Raw genomic sequence first — 22,188 nt, forward strand, 5'->3', positions numbered from 1 at the left:
TGTGCAGAGCGCAGAACTACTCACAGTTCTGTACCCAAAGGAGTAGTTCCAATGATAATGCAATGCATTTTGCACTCTTCACAGTGCTTTCCTCATTATCAAGAATCACAAAAGATTTAGATCTGGAATACAAGATGATCTGGAATATGAGGGTGGGAGAAGCCTTACACAAGCTGTCTACTTAAGATTACTTCACGTGGAACTGTTATTCCATAGCCCTCTTTATTGACCATGCCAAACTGTGTCAAAATGATTAACGACTGAATACTCTTCCGCCCTGTCTCCTGATCCAGTGTTGTCTACCAGGGCATGCTCCTGATTCCACTTAAGTTCATTGGTGAAAAGTTGAAGGGAATGTACATCTACATTTCTTTTGTATAATGTTCTCTTTAACCACTGCTTAAGAGACCAGCTTGCAGCTACCTAGGAATGGAGACAGCGTATGCCGTAACCAAAAGGGTAAAATGTAAGTAGGTATATATACATGGTTTTGTTTGTGTGTGTATAATGCAATTCTTTATGCAGTAACAATCCATATTTTATTATCTGTGTATCAAACTCTCTTTAGCGACAAAATCTGAAGATCATGCACTTTTTAAAAAAGGGAGAATACAGTAAAGGAATACGTAGGTTTCCATTTGTAATTATTCATCACTGAAATAATTTGTATTAACCTCTCCTATGAGTTAGAATCCTGCTAAAATAAAGACAGTGCAATAGTTATATTGTGTTTTAACACATTGCAAACTATGTTCAAGAATATTACATTTTCTGATCATTCAGAAGATATTTATTCTTATTGTACCCTAAGACATTTATCTTAACCGATATAATGAAAATATTACTATACACAATATTTCACTGTATGTTAAGGCAATCCTTAAATGGCTTGACTATTTAAAAATCAGCTAAGTGTATTCATGTGTCTAAGTAAATGGTACCAGCAAACTTAAATAATTGGAACTTACCCATAGGATTAACCATACAACTGGCACAGAGGAATAAATGAATAATTATGCTGATAATGATAATACTCAAGCCTCGTCCCTATTTTCGCAATTCTGTATTCCTAAACAAGGCACACTGTAAAATCAAGAGAATTTTCAAGCATCTTAACCCATCAATAATTAGCTGATGTAGGAAGCAAAAAGATTTTTTAAAAGTCAGGAAATCCTTTACAACTTTCTGCTTCTGTACACATTAATTACATTTAAATAACGTTTTAAAACAACAACAGACCGCATCCAAAAATCATATTGCTGAAGATAGTATAATGTTTACAAGGAAGGGTAAAAAACATTCCGTTAATGTTGCTCATCGAAGTATTGGTGCTGATCTGTCATTTGTTACTGTTGGTCGGAGTTTCACGGTGACAAATGGATTTTCCCCACTGTAGTAAAACAATAACCACACACAAAATTATAAGGTTTGAGATAATACAAAATACGCAGCTAATAATGTTAAGATTTTTACAAGTGGACGATTTTATATCAGGCCCTGTTGCAGTTTTAAGAACCAGCAGCAGGAACACCAGGGCTATGCTAAGGATTGTTGCTCTCTCATCCTCGAGGCCTTTCTGCATCAAATGCTCAGATAGTAGCTGTGGGCCAACGTTCAGTTGTGGTCCAGGGAAAAAGAGAAGCCCCATTCCTCTGTAACGATTTATGGTTTTCCTGGTGGCCGTTTCGGTGGGGGTGATGGTGGTTATTAGAGGCAGAGTAATACAGCATATGAGAATTGAAAGTTTTGTTTGGAGGAGGAAATTACATAATTTACTAATGTTTCAGTGATTTCATGTAAAATGCTTTGTGAAGTTTGCCTGGAATGCTTTATAAACAAGTCCAAAATAAATATAATAAATAAATCACACACCAGAAGTGTGTCTTCTTAAAACACTTGTTATTAACAAGAGACACCGAAGGATCAAGCAGTAATGATTTAACCATTCTCACCAATGGCCAACTTTTATTCCTGTTCCATAAGTGAGTTCTCCAGTCCATTCCCACCGGAAGGGCACAAGATATTTTTTATTTATTACATTAATATCCCACACTTTCTTAAAGGACCTCTGTGTGCGGCTCTTCCTGCCGCCACCTCTGTCTTACAACGACCCAATGAAGTAGCTTAGGCTGAGAAAGAATGACTGTCCCAAGACCAGCCAGCGACCTTTGTTGACTGAATGAAGATTTGACCCTGGGTCCTAGTCCAATGTGGTTATAACCACAATACCACACTGGCTGACCTTAAATACTGTACATCAGCCTCCCTGCCACATGATGCTCTCCGGACGTGCAGGACTACAACTTCCATCACCCACGGCTGGCTGAAGGTGATGGGAATTGTAGTCCTACACGTCTGAAGGGCATCATGTTGTGGAAGGCTGATGTAGGGAACTTGAGCCACAATCTGCTGCTCTGTTTTATTCTGGAGCTACTTAATCGTTCCTTGAAACATCCAAAGATATAGAATGACCCTGTTAAACTTGACTGACGTATGTACTTCTCTTTCGTACCAGTTTGTTTGAAATATAAATTGAGTTTGCAGGGTGCTACTTAATTATATTCTGTTATAGTTTAAATAGAATTGGTAACAGGTCAATAATAGGAGGGCTCATTGACAAAGAACAAGGGAGCGACTTTTCTATCACACTCTTGGGCACAACCCTCTCTCAGCGCTTATTCCGTTTCTTTTCATCCAACCTTCAGTGTTTTCTATCACCCCTCCCTTAGCATAATGTGTGACCCAGGAAGGATTGTAGCAGCTTCAATGGCCCCATTCAGAAGACATCTTAAACCATGGCTTTAAGCATGGTGGTTAAGCCAGAAAGCCAGGCCGTGTTCAGAAGACACCTTAAACCACGTCTTTAACCACAGTGAATAAAGCAAAAACCCTTATTCACCATGGTTAAAGCCATGGTTTAAGGTGTCTTCTGAACACAGCCTGGCTTTCTGGCTTAATCACCATGGTTAATGCCATGATTTAAGGTGTCTTCTGAACAGGCCCAAGGAGAACCTGATTAAGCGTAATGAAATGATGGTGTCCCTGGCCCTGTTTACCAGAGTACAGAGCTTGTCCAACTCGCGCTGTACTGTGGCATTGAGGTTTGCTGTTCTGTCAGTTCCCCCAATCCATTCTTGCTTCTCCAGGGGCAAAATGGCAACCTGGATAATTTCAACCCATTCCCTGAAATGTCAAAAGGGATTAATTGGAATCATCCCGCCAATGTGAACCGTCCAGAGAGCTCCGGCTGTTGGGTGGTATAAAAATGTAATTAATAACAAACAAATAAACAAATAAATAAATAAATCCCAAAGAAGTAATGGGTGTTAGGAGGGGTGGGTGGGGTGCTGCAACCCAAAGCCCCACCCGCGGTCACCCCTTTTCAAGACTGTAGCATTAGTTCATGCACTGTTGAATATTTTAATTACGCTGAAAGGTGCAGTCCTACCTTAGGAAAGGTGGTTTTACAATGCCATTCATGTCAGGTTTCTGAAAAAGGAAAACATAACCATAATCAATGCTTAGTCGTGGCTATTCTATAAAATAAGAGTTTTATTGAGTTTTTATTTTCATTTTATCTTGTACACCACTCCAAAATTTTTCAATGGGGAACGGTATATAAATATTCTAAATAAATAAATAAATAAATGTTCTATGCTATTCAGACAATAGGGTAGTATACTACCTCTTCCTGCTGCCGCTATTTCAGCATGAAAGTTAGCAGCAGTTGTGTTCAATACAACACAGGAAACCTGCATGGCCACTGCAGATGGCAGCGGTGGCACAATCACGCCATCAATCTCACAGGGCGGCCATTTGGATCCATCTCACACCCATCGCTCTTATCTGAAGCAACAACACTTCAAGGACATCTTTACAGATAATGTAGTCGGAAGTTTCGGGAGCCAAAGGTCCTGCGGATCTCCTAGGGTAGGGCTGTACAACTTGTGGCTTTGCCAGTCGAAAGCAGCCCAAAGGGCTTGCGTTGTGTCCTGGCCAGGACTTGACTCATGCTCTCTTGGTTTTGCCGTTTCAGATAAACAGCAAAAGCACACGGTTTATCAAGGATTTGGGGGCAATTTGTGGGACACACATGTGTAGACTCGCTTTAGGGTGCCCTAATGATAAAAAGCAATGGTCAAATACAAGTTAATTTTCCTTCCATTCTACCTAATGATGAGAACTCGCATATTCCTCAATTTCACCGTGCCAATTTCATACTTTATCTCTGTGCCTGAAGTGCAATAACCCTCTGTGCCCAGAAGGTGGCACTGTGGTTCTCCTGAAAGGCTACAGATACTGTTTTACAGCAAGAAGGTGAAGGAATAATCCTGGCATTTTCAATGGAATGTATTATCTTCTCACTCACATATACATATTGATGTAGGTTTCATTTTATTACTACCTGTGGTGCAAAAACGAGACTAAATTAACTCTATAAATCAATGCGTAAAAATAGTCTCAATAAGTTTCACTGCAAACAATCTCATTATTTTGAAGTGGTAAAATCGCCAAGAGAATTAAGCAGTTGAAAAGCGACATTTTTCAGTGTCGGTTACTGAAACATGAATTACTTGAAGGTTCTTTCCTACATACATATCACAAAGCTATTGTACAAATGGTCATTTCGGGAAAATGATTATCTACCGATTTCACAATGCTTCCGTTGGCCCATAATAAATGTTTCCTTTGTGCAAACACTTGACATCTATTTTAAAAAGTTTAAACTGAATGTGATAATAAAAGCATGAAGCGCTGACAGCTATGACAATCTTTTGACAGCCTCTCCTGGACCAAGCTGTGCTACCTCTTTGCCAATACTTAGCAAGTCGAAGTGCAGGTAACACCACGATCTTAAGCACGTTAAGCCTATTGAAATCAATTGCAAGGAGGCCCCACGTCATCGCAGGGATCCGAAAGAAAAACAACCAGCCCGCATGTGCTAAAGGCAGTTTTGGTGTTGTGTTTCTCGAACTGCAACCCTTCATACCCACCATGGAAAATCTCTTCAGAAAATTAAGAGATTTTGTTAGTTTGTTACTGTGATTTTAGAATGTAAGCCATATGGCAGGGTGTTTTGTATTTTGTTTTAATTTGTTCTGTACAGCACCATGAAAACTTGATGGCGCTATATAAATAAATATTAATAATAATAATAATTAAGAGGAATTTCAAAAGCAGCTTGTTATATGGCGTGGCGGTTTGTTGCCCCCAAAACGAGAGCGGTTGGGAATAAAAAATCCTAAAATAGTTCTTTGGGTCCTGGCTAATGTATTTAGGATCAGGGTGTAGGATTAATTTTACCAAGCATGGGAGCTTCTGAAGGCAGACAGAAGATGTGTCAGAGCCATAGAAAGACTGTATTCTCCCTTATGAGCCTGCCCGTGCTTTGAGATCTTCTGGAGGAGCCCTTCTTTCAGTCCCACCATCTTCACAGGCATGTTTGGTGGGAACATGGGAGAGGGCCTTCTCGGTGCCTGCTCCGGTGCTCTGGAACTCTCTTCCCGGGGAAGCTAGGCTGGCTCCCTCCTTGCTATGCTTTCGGAAGCAGGCAAAAACTTGTTTGTTCCGACAGGCCTTTGGAGAATAATCTGGTCCTCCATCTATGTTAAGGTCTTGTAAAATTGTCGTGTGTTTTAAACATTTAATGTTTTAATAATGTTTTTTATTTTAATTTTTAATTTTTGTACATTTCTTTTCCTAGGTTTACAATGTATGTGTTTTGAATTTTGTAAGGCCGCCTTGAGGCCCAGTATTGGGCAAAACACGGGATACTACTACTACTACTACTATTACTACTACTACTACTAATAATAGACAGATGGTACCGAATTCAAGGGTATGGGCAAGATCTCTAACGCAGGCATGGACAGACTTCAGGCTTGCATCATCTACTGTGTGTTGTTGTTTTTTAAACTAGAACTTTGACGTCCACCACCTACAACCAGGGCTAAAACAGCGGCTTGGGAGCAGTGGAGCTAAACGCAGGAAGCATTTACCTCCACTGCTTCTTGCATCCTATGAGCTACAGTCTGGGATGACCTGCATATACAAATATAAGTTTACATATGACTTGCTACACATCAGGAATTCTAACAACCTAATTTAGGAGTAGGAGAGGAAACCTTTGCATTGCTGCTTTTGTTAAAACAACAGGGAACCAGAAATGCTTATCGATCCACTGCAAATCATCCAGGAATCTACTAGTAGATCCTGATCTACTTTCTGCCAACCCCTGCTTTAGAGAGCTAAATCATGCATGCCAGTTACAGATTCAGACATCATGAAACAGGTTTGGGGAGGTCCCATGTCAGTAGATCCCACAGATTTATGAACTGAGCACAGAATAAGACCAAATAGGGGCTATGCTTTTGAGTCAATTCTGTTTTTGTGGTCCCTGAATTTGAGAACAAAACGAAAGACAGCTGAACCAATGTTCATAGCTCATGATACATTTCAAGACTCTTCTCTTTATCAAGGGCAATTGATTTCTTCAAAACTTCCGAATAATGTTTATAATTCCTGTCTCCATCGCCCCTGATAAAGAGAAGAATCTCGAAAAACACTAGTGCAGCTGTCTTTTTTGTTTTGGCTTTTTAAAGCTGCTTTTTTTATCCTTCTCGCTGTTGTTGGTGATGTTTTTGCTAAATTTCAGCCATGGGGATAGTTTTCATGACACATGAATCACAATGGCAATAAAGAATGACTCTGTAAGAAACCTTTCTTCCACTGAAAGATACGTTTCAGTCCCTTGGAACAAACACATCAAGTTTCAGTAACTAAACAGTAGAGTCAAATAGATGGAACCATTTATTCTAATTTATTCTAATTTTCATTTGTTTGAAAGAGTGATGTAAAATTCCTTGTCCCAAAAGGAAACCTACAGCACTCTTCAAAACGCACGGCTGGGAATTAAAATGCATCACCTCATCACAAGCAAAGGACAGGAGACGAAACACAGAAACATTGGCTTCCTGGGTCATTACAAGAATCTAAGCATTTTTTTTACATCAAGGCTTCAAATGTGAAATTTGAAGGCCTCCATGTGAAATTATTAAAATACAAACTTGCACAACCAACACACACACACACACAAAGATACGTCTTACTTTCCATTCTGCTTGATAAACTATTCTGTTTGAAAGTGTGGATACTTTTAACAGAAGCATAGGTTGGCTTAATAAGATGTATTTCTGTACAATATATTGTTAAATTTCTTAACAAGCACCTAGGATGTACTAAGCTGATTTACAGGGCAATTTTTCTCAGTGTTCTAATTCTAAAGTTGTCCCACATGTAAAAGGTGGTAGATAGATATAGGCCTGCCTCTCTCTCTCTCTCTCTCTCTCTCTCTCTCTCTCACACACACACACACACACACACACACACACACACACACACCTATATTTATATATCTAGCATTAAATTAAAAAGGGGTTGCAAGACATCATTACTCCCAAACTCCAGCACTATACATTCTCCTTTCTCACAACAGCACGATAGAAATGCCTGTTAATTCTTCTATGAGGCAATGTCTTCATAATGAGACATCTAAAATATCCTTTTAGAACTGAGGCCCTCTAGAATTTAATGGGGGTAAATTAACTGTATGAAATACAGTGCCATGATGCTCAATTGATACAATAATTTAACTGGACTCCAGTCACCTCTTGGCCTGTCGCACCACAAAGAACTCGCTGTGCTGCTGGCTTAGCAAGTTTCTCCAAGCTAATAAATCATTAAAACTCTTGCTCTCATAATTATTGTCAAAGGACATGTTGATCAAATAGGTCTCACCAGCTGGCCGCAGACTAAGTGAACCAATATATAATTCTGACACACTGTATAACGGTTAGGGCTCATTTATTTGTTTTAAAAAGAAACCAAGGGTGCAAACCATAAGAAAACTCAACCATGTTCTAGCATTATGAGAATGAGCCATAGCAAGCCTCAAGCTTGTGCGTTCTCCCACAAGGAGGATATCAGAAAATTTCCACTTCTAGAAAGCAGATATATTTTCTGCTTTTTATTGCATGTTTTAGGTTTAATATTATTCATTGCATGAGTTTATAATTTGTCAGCCATCTAGCCCTTTTTTGAGAAGGCAACATGTAAGATAGGGAGGGCAGCCTTATATAATTACTGTATTTTCTGGCGTATAAGACTACTTTTTAACCCAGGAAAATCTTCTCAAAAGTTGGGGGTCGTCTTATACGCCCAGTATAAGATGCCTTTTTAACCCAGGAAAATCTTCTCAAAAGTTGGGGGTCGTCTTATACGCCCAGTATAAGATGCCTTTTTAACCCAGGAAGATCTTCTCAAAAGTTGGGGGTCGTCTTATACGCCCAGTATAAGATGCCTTTTTAACCCAGGAAGATCTTCTCAAAAGTTGGGGGTCGTCTTCTACGCCCAGTATAAGATGCCTTTTTAACCCAGGAAAATCTTCTCAAAAGTTGGGGGTCGTCTTATACGCCCAGTATAAGATGCCTTTTTAACCCAGGAAAATCTTCTCAAAAGTTGGGGGTCGTCTTATACGCCCAGTATAAGATGCCTTTTTAACCCAGGAAGATCTTCTCAAAAGTTGGGGGTCGTCTTATACGCCCAGTATAAGATGCCTTTTTAACCCAGGAAGATCTTCTCAAAAGTTGGGGGTCGTCTTATACGCCCAGTCGACTTATACGCCGGAAAATACGGTATACATTTTTTTAATAGTATAAGCCAGAACAGATGGTGAAGCACAATAAAGTTTGTACCATGTCTAATCATTTTTGAAAATTTCTTCAAAGTACAAGTCTATGCATTTGTCTTTATTATGAAGAAACATATTTTTATTTCACGCTTTGCACAAATGGTCATACTATAAGGAGCATGTATGATATATTTCGGATTCTGGAATTTCTCCTCTGAATTTTATCTGAGGTTTTTAGTAACTTCTACAGTTTGACCAATGGGTTTTTAAAGGTAGTATACAATACACCTGATCTCTTAACCAGCATAAACACCTGACACCTGGAATGCTACTTAAAATTACTGTAGCTACTAAATATTTAATTCTGTGTGTTTAATTCAGGTATGGTAACTAATTGAGAAGGCCAAACTCTGTCCAGCAAATAATTTGACAGAAAACTATATATCTAGATGCTTGACAAAATTTACTATGGAACTGCATACATTTAGAACTTGAAAACAATCTGTTCCATTATATAGATCCAGTTCACATGACACAGTGAGTTATCATGGGTTAATTAACCCACAATTAGCTGCAGTGTAGGCCATTTTGAATATGCAACCTCTGATCAGGGTGATTGGGAATTGTGGTGTGGGTGAACCCAGTCATCATGGGTTAATCAAAGATTAAACAATCCACACTAAACCCTTGATCATTAGCTGGGTTAAGTGTGGATACACTGGAACCCCTCAATCACCCTGGCCAGAGGTCACATATTCCAAATGTGGTTCCACATAGATCCATCCTCCGATTGGAGTCCACCAGGGAAGAGCCGTCAGCGTGGTGGCTCCCCTCCTGTGGAATTCCCTGCCTCTGGAGGTCAGGCAGGTGCCAACTTTGTACTCCTTTCGGTGCCTCCTGAAAACATATTTATTCCAGGAAGCCTTTCCTTAATGTCCAGCTATGAGTCACTGTATTTGCCTTTTTATAATCTGTTTTAAGTGTTTTATTCTGTTTTTATTTCCATTTTATCTTGTACAACGCTCTGAAATTTTCAATGGGGAGTGGGATATAAATATGGTAAATAAATAAATGGCATCTACATGCAACTGGACTAACCTTGAGTTAATTCATAATAAGCTGCTATGTCATGCGAACCATAGGCTTTTGCGCTAAACTAGCTTTCCCTAACTTGGTGTTCTCTATATGTTTTGGACTACAATTTTCAACATTCCTGACCCCTGGACTGGCTGGGAATGATGGGAGTTGAAGTCTAAAGCACCTGGAAGGCACCGGCAGGGGAAAGTCTGCACCAAAGTGTTTGAAGCCATTAAAAGAAACTTCAAAATAAACCTGCAATATGATTTTCCCCCTAAAGATTTTTGAAGCTTATACTCTTGAGAAATCAGCTATTAGGCAGCTATTAGGTAGTCAAATACACAAAAGCAGAGCAGATATTTCTGGTATTTCATGCAGATATTTCCGTACCACATTGGGTCTTGTACACAGCTAAACAAGACTTCAGAAGGTAACATTCAAAACTGGCAGGTCTACTCACCAGAGCTGTGCTTTCTGATTTGGCCATTGAACTTTTAATCATAGCAGCATTTCTTGAAGACTCTAGTCTTAGTTCTGAAGTTGCTCTTGCTTGCCCAGTTAACAAATAATCTGGTGGAGGAAGGACAACCCCACCTCTCTCCGTTAAGTTTCCTGAGCTGATGCTTCGGAGAGGTGCGGTACTAAAGGAAAGAAATTGAAGCGTTGAAGTTTTGTAAGAAACAATGCGTACGTCAGTTCCAGCCCGCTGTGAATTTCATTTTTGCTTCCTATGATTAGAGCAGGCTGATTTGTTTTACCTTTCTCTTTTATAGACAGAACCTTCACAAATTAAACTCTCCCCACGGCCTGAGTTCGATCCCAGCGGAAGCTGGTTTCAGGCAGTCGGCTCGGGTCGACTCAGCCTTCCATCCTCCCGAGGTTGGTAAAATGAGTACCCAGTTAGCTGGAGGAAAGGGAATAACGGCCGGGGAAGGCAACGGCAAACCACCCCGCTATAAGGCCTGCCAAGAAAACGTCAGCGAAAGCTGGCGTCCCTCCGAGAGTCAGTAATGACTCAGTGCTTGCACGAGAGGTTCCTTTCCTTTCCAAAGGATAGAAACCTCGCCTTTCCATTTGAAAATATGAAGTGTAACTAACCTAAGCTCTCAAGTCCTGTCTATGGAGGGAAGACAAGGACACGTTTTTGTACAGGGAGCATGTGGGAAGTGTACAAAAGTCTTTTTGTGATGAGAGCTCCAAAACTCATCCTGGGATAGAGTTGTCTTCAGGCCCTACTCACCATTTTTTGAGATCTAGCTGGTCTTGCTCCCCATCCACCATAAAGGTTGCTTCTATTTCCTCACCTACCTAGCCTTACAGACTGTTTCAGAGCTATCTCCTCTAGAGGAGTTTGTTGTTGGGTGCCATAATTGAAGCTAAAGGGGTCAGAGAGGTCTGAAATCCTAGCAAGGTTGATTTGTACTTCCCCCTCCACAACAGTTAGCCTACTTTCATTGGGCAGGAAAAGCAGGTGTTTCAAGGCTAGTTGCCCAGGGATGATTTTCTCCTAGCCAGCCTCTTTGTGAAGGTCATAATACTTGGCTCCCTTGTGTGTTGCTTAGAGTACTAGTTTCTGGGCCAGCTCTAGTGACTACACAGCAGCCTTTCCTTCACCAGAAGGGAAAAGGGCTCATCTAGCATGTTGTTCATGTTCTGGAAGGGTTTATTCCCCGAACACAAACTCGTCTGCAGCTGTGTGTGAAGGCAGGTACTCCAAGCGAGTGTGACAACAATATAAAACTGGGCCATGTCAAGTGTTTAAGTAAAACTGTTGACTATATTTACGGAGGCTGACCTGCATTTATCTTTTGTTTTAAAATACGTTTCTTGTAAGTATAAAGAATGCTTTAAACAAATCCCAGCTAAAATAATATTACCTCGTTGCTGGCATATGAATGTTCTCAACTGGTTCTTCCACTGGCTTTGTGTATGATGACGGGAACCATCCTTTTCTAGAACAAGACATAGTAATACTTGATTAGCTTATGAGAGCTCTAACATCCACATTTTAAAGCAGTAGTTTATGTTATCAATGGCCACAAGTCATGATCAGGGGTGTAGTGATAATTTTTGAAATCCATCATGACCGTCCCAATAGCCACACTCCCAAGAAGAATCCCTACAAGCCCTGATTCCACTACACCACTGGTCATGATAGCTATATACTACTACCATCAGGTTCAGAGGTCGTATACCTCTAATTACCAATTGCTGAAGAACAACCATGGGACCAGCATTATTGTCCTCATGTTCTTCTAGTGGGCTTCCTAGAGGCAGGTTGGCCACTGTGGAAAACCAGATGCTGGACTAGACAGGATCTGGGTCAGATCCAACAGGGCTCTTCTTATATTGCAGCAATTTAATGAAGATATTTCAGGTATTTGTAAGTATTTTAATACCATCCTCCAACCATATTCCCAGGGCAGTTTACATAAAGCATAAAACAATTAAATAAAAGTACAAAAACATATGAACTGAAAGACCGTAAAACCATAAATACAGCATAAGATGGGCTGCAGGATTAAAACTCTATCTAAAAAGCTTGAGAGAAAAAAACATCTTTGCCTGGCACTGAAAGAACAATAGGTTAGGTGTGGCAAGCAAAGCTCTCTGGCCTTCCAAGGTGGCCCTCTCTTTGGCAGCCAATCACTTCACCCCAGATGGTGGGGGTACCTGTAATTATACAGGCAGATACATATAGAGACAAACAGCTCTGCAAGTATGTTTGAGGTTCTGAATTCTGATTTTAAAATTATAATACTGCTCCAGGATCATGTTTTTGCCCATAATGCCTCTCAAAATTCCCTACAACTGACAGCCTCCAGAATATTAAAGTAACAATATAAGTAGACAACAACCTTTTCTTCTAAAACTCTACTGGAATCAGGATATACGTGGATTTACAATGCATCCTATACAAGTCTGTTCAGAAGTAAGCCCCATTGAGTTCAACGGAGTTTATCCCCAAGCAAGTGCTTACAGGATTGCAGCCTAACTTACATTTTAGTCACATCGTGCTCCCCGTACAGCCAGCCATCCCTTTCCTCAGATACAAGTAGTGTGATGGTATCTCCCTGTGCAAAACTCAGCAGAGTCTTGTTACTCCCAGCAGTGTGGGGAAAGATGGTTTTAACTTTCTGCTTTTTCATTATATTTAGTCCCGTGGCAACGGAGGTTGATCGTGATAAACTGGAATCGTCTACGTGATCTAATTAAAAAGAAACAGAAACAACAGCATAGCATAGAATCAAAGAAAAACAAGTTAAAATGGAACTACAGAATAATGAAAAAGAGAGACCTTTTCCATCTTTTTTTAAAACAATCAATTTGACCTCAATGTATTATGAATTACTATTTAAACAAATATGCAGTAACATCAGTAATGCTTATTTGGCAAATGGAAAAGAAAATAATTTAATGAGGATTGCTGTTAACTCAAGTATATCATACACTGATCAAATAAGAAAACTCTTCCTGGTTTAATGCTTCACTTCCTGAATGTTTAAAATATTGGAAAATTTTGATTGCATTGCTCCATGCAGCCAATACTTTTAAAAATATGAGCAGCCCATCCAAGAATCAGTGAAACTGGCACAACTACCACCACCACTCACTTATCCAAAACTTTGAATTAACTATGGGCTGATGTTGTCCCACTGAAGCTAATGGGACTAAATGCCCCCTACCATATTACTTCAAAAAGGCACACAGTATTCTTTAGGAGCTGCAAACACACAAAATAACATCTAAGAATGTGATGATAGAACAAAAATGCATGTGTTCATCTCAGAGAGAAGGTGCATGCAGGTCAAAAATCTGGTAATTGCTTTGGAGGTTCAGTGTTGTCTTCAAAACAGATGTGTACGCTAGAGTTCACATATTAATTTTTAAAAGATTTTTAAACATGGATGTGAGTATGCACACAAGTCCTTCAAAATTAACATGACAGGTCACCTCATTATGGTGCAAATTGTAATAGCTAGGCATAATGGAAGGACACGGAATAATGGGCTCAAGTTATAGGAAGCTCAGCTGGACATCAAGAAAAACTTCCTCACTGTTAGAGCAGTACGACAATGGAACCAGTTACCGAGGGAGGTTGTGGTCTCTCCCACACTGGAGGCATTCAAGAGACAGCTGGACAACCATCTGTCAGGTATGCTTTAGGGTGGATTCCTGCATTGAGCAGGGGGTTGGACTCGATGGACTTATAGGCCCCTTCCAACTCTGCTATTCTATGATAACTGAGCAGTGCAGGGCTAGGCAATTTGATGCCCTCTACATGTTTTGGATTACAGCTCCCATAAGACCCAGCCACTGTGGCTAGTGATTTTGGGAGTTGTAGTCCAAAACATCTGGAAGGCACTATGCTGCCTACTGCCCTGATTCTGGAATTCCAGAGACCTTTATCAAGGTATGTTTACTCATACATAAGTTCCACCATGTTCAATGGACCTTAGTCATAAGTTGGTTGCATAGGATTGTAGTATAAGATTCCAATTGATTCAACATTATTTGTACAACATTTTTAATATCCCCAAGAACATACCATCTCAAGACATAAACAAAAACAACCTTTACCTGTTGAATGATTCAGTCTCTCCAAAGGTGCCTTTGGAGCCATTGGTGGATTGTTAAACATATCAACTAAAGGACTAGTATAGGCTCTCCCTGTAGGCGCGGGAGGCACTTTGGGGTAATTTCTGTGAAGTGAATCATAACTGTTTCCGACCTGCAGACACAAAATTAACCCAAACATCAATGCCATGAAATAATGTTTTATTATAAGGTATTGTTCACATATGCAAACATTACTAGCTGGTTGAAGAACATCCTTTTTCTTTGAACATGTCAACAACTGGTTTTCCAACCTTGATGGAATCCAATAATACCTAAGTCTATACCCTACATAACATGGAAAATGAAAAATACCTAAATAATGTGTTGAATTCATTCAAGAAATCTATATAACGTATAGAATGTTCTCATGAACAATTATTTTACTGGATGGTTCTGAGGCAGTATGCCACTGAGTACCAGCTGATGGGGTAAGAACGGGAGAGAGCAATTGTCTTCGTATCCTACTTGTTGGCCACTCAGAGGCCTCCAGTTGGCCATTGTGGGGAATAGGGAATTTGACTAGATGGATCATTGCTCTCATCCAGCAGGGCTTGACTTAGCTCCATTTCTATTTTTACTGAATAAGCATCTTTAAAAGAAGCTTATGTCTACCACCAACCTTTAAATCAGGGATGCTGAACCTCCTTCATCCTGAGGGCTAAATTCCATTTTTTGGATTTCTTGGAGACCACCTTCCACCATCAGTGGCGAGACCCACCTTAGATCAGGGTGCAATCCACTCATTGATCCTGATCCACCAATAGAAGACCAATGCCCTAATGCCATTTACCTCTATCAGCATTTATACACACCTGTTAAAATGTAGCTTAGCTGTTGCCTTAGAAGTCAAGCCTAGAACTTAAAACCATTTATTTCTCATCTACCCACCCCACTCATTTCCAAAAGGAAAACTTATAATTGAAAGGGAATTCCTCACCATACTGTTTCTCTCTAACATTGGTGAAGGCATCGGAGTTCCAGATACTGGAGTGGTGCCAGGTGTCTTTATCTCTTCAATCATATTGATGATTTTTTCCGGCACTTTCGTAGCATCACTGCAAGTTTCCAGCCATCCAGGCAATTTGGAGTTAAGTAACTCTGAGGACTATAAACAATAAGATTGGAAGTTTCCTGTTTTGATTTTTTAAAGCAGAAAAAAGTAGACTTTTCAAATTTAAATCTTAAAAATGGCCATGGATTACGTTGTGACTTGGTTACACGAGCACAGACAGCTTTAGTTGAAAGTTCTTGTCAAACTCTATTGGTAGTGTGAACTATGACATACTTCAGCACCAAGATACAGATTGTTTTGTGAAACATACTTTCCCATCACAGAAATGAAATGGCTTATATACAAGTCCCTATACAATTTTTGTTACAGGGTCATAGTGGCAAATAACAATCTGCCATAGACTACATGTTGCAATTTGAAGGTTCATTTATTTATTCAGGTTTTTCTGGGAAGTTAGATTCCTCTCTCATACTAACCTCTACGTGGTAAAACTTCATATGTTGAGCAAAACTGCAGTGCTTGTCAACCAGAAAACAGAATCTTTTTTTCTCTTCAAGTAACGCCTCTCTGCAACCTTCAGCGATAAATCTTTGGATATCACTCTGCCGAGAACTCACGGTTTCCAAATACTAAATCAAGTATTACATAGTAGGTTAAGACAGAGAAAACTTTATACACTCTTCTTAGACAATTTGAATCTAATATTTTATTTTAATACAATCTCAATGCAGTTGCTTACCCCTGATCTAGATAAACTTACAGAAATATCCCTCATCTTTAAACACATTTGTTCTCTTGCTATGACTATGCAAAATCCAGTTAGTTTTTCCTTCCAAGAGATATAAGAATGCTGACATGCAAAAGACCTAGAGGCACTCTCTCTGAGTCAAGAGAAGAACTTAAGTTTGAGAAATGAACATCACACCCTTTTAACTTAATCCAGTTTCAGATATTCAAATTAGAGATAAAATGGCTTTGATTCCAAATTTGCTTGAGAGGAAGCCCATTGCACAGTGGGACCTTCCCCACGCCCACTTCAGTTGAATGCGGTGCAGGGGCTACAATGGGAAGGAGGGATGGGAGAAAAGTGGGTGGAGGCACCTTGCATGGGTGCTAGGCAGTGATTTAAAATAATTAACAAAAATATTAAAAATCATGCCCATACTACACAGAGTTTGGTATGTTAAAAATCTCATCTACTAAACCTGTCCTAGGAGGATTTTCAAGGTAACACCTCCAGTTTTTAGATACAGTGGAGGGAACGGAATAAGCACAAGGCCAGTGCATTAACCTCTGTTTCTTTATGCTCATATTTTGTGGCATTCCTTCCTCCTTGACTTTTCCTTCTGATTTTCTTCAGCTCAGCCTGAGACTTTTCCAAAGAATCCAGTTTGCTTCGATGTTCATTCTGGTATCTTTTCAAAGTAGCCTGCAATCAAAGTGTTCAAAGGTGCGATGTTAGGCTGCCATATTGGGAACTCAACTCCCCCTACTTGCAAATTAGTACTTGAGAGCACATGTTCAACCAGTGTCAGTAAAATGCCACAAAACATTATGTTATTCTGGTGTTGTAGTGAAAAATTGCATTACAACTGATCAGAACATGCTACAGTCTTCTAGAGAAGTTGCCCCAATCTACTTGTCAGCAACTTGCACATGGAAATAGCTGTTAAGGGTGTTCAATAATGGCCCCATTCAGAAGACACCTTAAACCATGGCTTTAACCATGGTGGTTAAATCAAAAAGCCTTAGTCACCATGGTTAAAGCCATGGTTTAAGGTGTCTTCTGAACGATGCCAGTTTATTGTTCATGAACAATCTGATGTTACTTGAGTTTGAGAATTTATTTATTTATTTATTAGTACATTTCTATACCGGCCAATAGCCAACGCTCTCTGAGCAGTTCACAAAAATTAAAACCCTAAAGTACAACACGGTCAGATATAATATAAAACCCTAAAGAGTTTAAAACAGAATAAAAACAGAGTAATGTGATAACCAGATGGTCTGAGAAGCTGCTGCACTCATTTATTTTATTCACTTTAGACATTTTCATGCTGCCTTTATTTTATTTTTTATCTAAAGAAGGTTCACAAATGATGATAAAAATATAGCAACAAAATATCAGAACAATTTCCAAAAGACACTTGAGAATGTAACCATGTCTTCTTGCAAGTTTGAGTTGCATTTGTTTATGATTTCATAATTGAATTATCATCTTTTACAGAGGCCCAGAAATTTGTTATCTTCTCACAGACATAACATAATGAACAGTTCTGTTTGCTAAAGCTCTAAGAATGTTAGAACTGAGGAAAGAAAGATTTCTCTATCCAGATTCCAGAACGCTGCTGCTAGAGGAGTAGATCTAACCCAATTTGGTTGTAGCTCTTGATCCCTGTCATCCATTTATGATAGTTGTCAACATCAAGAAACACACAGGGACAAGACTATTTTATATATGTAATATACTTACATTCATGTATTTTACATCTAGTTCTGTTTTCTTCTCCAGCTCAGATATAATCTCTTTATGGAATTTCTTGAACTTTAGGAGCAAACAGATGATAGTATTTATTTATATTTATTTATTTATTACATTTTTATACCGCCCAATAGCCGAAGCTCTCTGGGCGGCTCACAAAAATTAATTAATTAATTAATTAAGTATGGTGAAAAGGTTAGCATACCCACTTAAGAAATGCTTTTGAAATATTTAAAAACATTGCAAAAATGTTTACTTACACTTTCATCTAAGCTGTCATTTAGTTTCTTCTGTGCAATAGAAATTTCTATGAGAACATGTCCTGTTGACAAACAATTTATTATTATTATTATTATTATTATTATTATTATTATTGTATCCCGCCTTTTGCCCAATATTGGGCCTCAAGGCGGCCTTACAAAATTTAAAACATATACATTTTAAACCTAGGGAAAGAAATATACAAAAATTAAAATAATAAATAAATAAATAAATAAATAAAAAATACAATATAAAACACTAAACGTTTAAAATACACGACAATTTTACAAGACCTTAACATAGATGAAGGACCAGATTATTCTCCAAAGGCCTGTCGGAACAAACAAGTTTTTGCCTGCTTCCGAAAGCACAGCAAGGAGGGAGCCAGTCTAGCTTCCCCGGGAAGAGAGTTCAGAGCACCGGAGCAGCCACCGAGAAGGCCCTCTCCCGTGTTCCCACCAAGCGCTTGTGAAAATGGTGGGACTGAAAGAAGGGCTTCTCCAGAAGATCTCAAAGCACGGGCAGGCTCATAAGGGAGAATACAGTCTTTCAAATAACCTGGACCCGCGCCATATAGGGCTTTGTAGGTCATAACCAGCACTTTGAATTGTGCCTGGAAACAGACTGGAAGCCAGTGGAGCTGTTTTAACAAGGGAGTTGTCTGCTCCCTGTAACCAGCCCCAGTCAACAATCTGGCTGCAGCTCTTTGAACCAGCTGGAGTTTCCGAACACTCTTTAAAGGCAGCCCCACGTAGAGCGTGTTACAGTAATCCAATTGGGATGTAACTAAGGCATGTGTCACCGTGGCCAGGTCCGACATTATTTCTGGTTTATTTTACTGGTGGAAGACTTTTAAAACAGAGAGAGGGAGAGGGAGCAGTAGCATAATGCATTCAGCAGTATGCAAAATACCTGGATATTCTTTTTAAATACCATACCTCAAACAGCAAAACAAGTTTAGAGTAAATGGTATCTGGCCACAGTTATGCACAACAACTATTTGATAACAATATATTTTTTCAGATACAATACTTTTGTAATAATTGAAATTAGGTGTTAATTGAACATACAAAGAGGGGATTAGGGTCATGCCTCCTGTCTCTGCTCTCAACATCTATGCAATGATCAGCTTGCTACAAATACAGTCTAACCACGTACGACTTACATGTGTGTAGCCCAACTCCATAGGTTTAGAGATCCTGCATTTTGCAATGGGGGAAAGCAGGGATTGCAGTTATAATCCTGCCCCCTACATGTGAAGGAGCTACAAAATCTCTTGCTGCTGCACTGTTGCCCAATAATATATTTCCTCCTCCAATCAATATTCTTTTCTTGCACTATGCCACAGCTATTATGCATGGACCATAGCTCAATGGTAGAGCACAGGCCTTATATGCATAGGTTCCCAGGTTCAACCCACAGAGTATTCCTGAAGGGCTGAAAGACTCCTGCCTTAAATCTTGGAATGCTGCAAATGTAGGCAACCTGGTGTGCTCCAGCAGTTTTGGACCCCCAACTCCTATAAATTGCATTTCATTGTGTTTTAAATTGTTTCTTAAGCCACCTTAAGTGCCATTTTTGGTAGAAAGGAGAGTATAAATCAAATTAATTAGATAAATAATTTCTGAGCATTGACCATGCCAGTTGGGGTGGATGGCTGTTACCTGAAACATCCAGAGGGTTACCTGGGCCTAATCTACACCATGCTGCACTATGAAAGCGATATATAAGAGGCAGGAGCCACACTACTGCTTTATAGCTGTATTGAAGTGCACTGACAACTGTTGGGGCCCGTTGACACATACCATACCATATACTGCTTTCATAGTGCAATATCCTGCTTGGTGTAGATTGGGCACAGGTTGCTTATCCCTGAATGGACCAATGATCTGACTTGGCATAAGGCAGCTTTCTACGTATATCAATGTAGGCATTATCTTCTTAACACATCTCTTAACTCTCAAACACACTGATGAGAACTGAAAAACCCTGATAGTAAAACACATAAAAGCCCCAAAGCCAACATAATTTCACTTTGGTAGCCAATCTCCTGGTGAATCCAAGAAATCTCCATCTATGCCATTTCTAACAACCATGGTTGAAGAACCATGGCCTCTTTCCTTCTGCTTATGAGGACACAGGAATAGGGTTGAAGTAATGACTGAATCCTCTTTATTGTGTGCCTTTCCTCCACATTAACTATTATTTCAACAAACTGTTGAGAGATCTAATTTATGCCAGCCCTTCCTCCTCTGCCATATAAGTAGCCGACAACCTCTGCTTCAGCCCTTCCGCCTGTAAAACAGAAATATTTATAACCTATCTTGCAAATGATAATAAGGGATGGGACTGGGTGTAATCATGCATACCCTCACTTAGGTACATGCAAGTCCTGCCCACTTAAATGAGACTTACTCACGAAGAAACTATGGGGAGGAATGCAGTTGAGGTCATGAAATGTGTCAGCCTTAAGTCAGCCTTATTCTTCAAATAAGTACGCATATTTGAAGAAATCATGAAGCAATTTAAAATTTAATGGAGAGCAAGGTTCAAACCCTGGGAAGTGTGTGTTTTTATGAGCTTTCTTCAGCTCTGCTCACACAGTACATGCTTTTGAGAATTTGCTGCCACAGCAACACACTTGACCAACGGCTGGCACATTTGCAAAGATTAATGCAGTAGAAGCTGGAACTCAACGTTCTGACAGTGATCCAACAAGGTTGTGAGCTGGCACAACTCTCCCCCACCCTTATACACTCCCTTCCTTTGGCTTTTCCTGCCACGACAGTGTAAATGTTCAATAAAACAACTCATTCACCTGGCGGGTCAAGACTGGAAAACCTGACTTTCAAATGTTGTTATTCTGGTCTCTGTAGCACTCAAGCCTGACTGTAGCTTTCAGAGCTAAGGGTGTGACTGCTCTTCCTGAAAATTGATTTTTTTTTCTTTCACCCTTCAAAACAATTTGAAGGACTAATACAGTTGGGAAATGAAAGTAAATATTTAAGGTAGTTATTATTTTATACACAAGTCTGGTTTTTCTTATTTCTACATCCCCTCCTACATCGTCACCATACAGATGTATGCACTGGCTCACCTATTTCCTCTTGTGTTATTAATGAGTCAATATTTTGACAATGAAACCATAGTAATCTTACAGCGCACAGTAAGATGCAAACAGTAAGACAAACAGAGCTCTTTTACCTAAAAGTCAAATAGTTCTACAGTTGGCAGATCTGGAGGATTTTAAAGTCATATTATTAAGCTGAAGCTGTACTTTCTAAAGTGACAGAACAGTGTTGTGTGGTATGCTAGTTAATTCTCAGAAGTACTGCAGACAAGAAAATGCAAAAGCATGGATTGAACTAGATTGTGTCTTCTTAACGTAGTATACATCTGATGAATTTTTTTCAGCATTAACACCCTTCCACATTTTAGCTTTCAACCTAGCTTCATTTACTATAACTGAAAACTCATCCCTGACTACCCTTCAGACAAGAGCAATGGGGATGATGAAAGCTTATGTTCTTCCACACTGCAGTAGATACCATAAAACAGAATCCCTTCTGGTATTAATGCCAGAAGATGCTTAAACCCCACCCCAGTCCTCTTTGGATGTTGGAACTGAATATCAGCCAAATGTGCACATCAGATTTCTCAGAAGTTACAATGCTTTAGTGCCTGCTACCTATCAGGATTTTGGGCCATTGGTGGTCATTCAGTACCCGATCACAACAATACCCAATTAAACAAGAAGGGTAAACTCCTTTTGTCACAGGTAAATGGAAAGAAAAAATCTACAGCTGGAAGCACAATCTGTACTCTTAAAGAATATGACCATAGGCCTGGGGATTCATAGGACCGGCACCTTCTTTAAGGAAGCATGGACTATTTAAATAGGACTAGGATAGGCGTAATTTGGCAAGAAGCAGACAAAAAGATAGCCACAATTTCCTCTTTAAATGCATATAAATACACATGACTTTTGGAGAGGGAGATAATGTATAGTTGTCTTTATGCTAAATGTCAGAATCATCGATCAAGATG

At 39.5% G+C, this 22,188-nt stretch overlaps 1 protein-coding gene across 1 annotated transcript in view; it reads right to left on the bottom strand.

Annotated features, from left to right (window-relative positions):
- Window positions 1-224: 224 nt before the first annotated feature.
- The window catches only part of BAIAP2L1 (BAR/IMD domain containing adaptor protein 2 like 1), a 61,326-nt gene continuing 39,362 nt past the window's right edge, over window positions 225-22,188 (bottom strand). The window contains exons 4-14 of the mRNA XM_063143060.1: window positions 18,141-18,202; window positions 17,872-17,943; window positions 16,690-16,827; window positions 15,875-16,027; window positions 15,324-15,491; window positions 14,348-14,498; window positions 12,767-12,974; window positions 11,644-11,718; window positions 10,227-10,407; window positions 3,449-3,489; window positions 225-1,390 (exon numbers count right to left, since the gene is read on the bottom strand). Coding sequence (XP_062999130.1) covers window positions 1,315-1,390; window positions 3,449-3,489; window positions 10,227-10,407; window positions 11,644-11,718; window positions 12,767-12,974; window positions 14,348-14,498; window positions 15,324-15,491; window positions 15,875-16,027; window positions 16,690-16,827; window positions 17,872-17,943; window positions 18,141-18,202 — 1,325 coding nt within the window. The 3' untranslated portion in view covers window positions 225-1,314. The remainder of the gene's footprint in view (window positions 1,391-3,448; window positions 3,490-10,226; window positions 10,408-11,643; window positions 11,719-12,766; window positions 12,975-14,347; window positions 14,499-15,323; window positions 15,492-15,874; window positions 16,028-16,689; window positions 16,828-17,871; window positions 17,944-18,140; window positions 18,203-22,188) is intronic.

Source organism: Elgaria multicarinata, chromosome 17, assembly GCF_023053635.1.
Source record: "Elgaria multicarinata webbii isolate HBS135686 ecotype San Diego chromosome 17, rElgMul1.1.pri, whole genome shotgun sequence".
Classification (NCBI taxonomy): domain Eukaryota; kingdom Metazoa; phylum Chordata; class Lepidosauria; order Squamata; family Anguidae; genus Elgaria; species Elgaria multicarinata.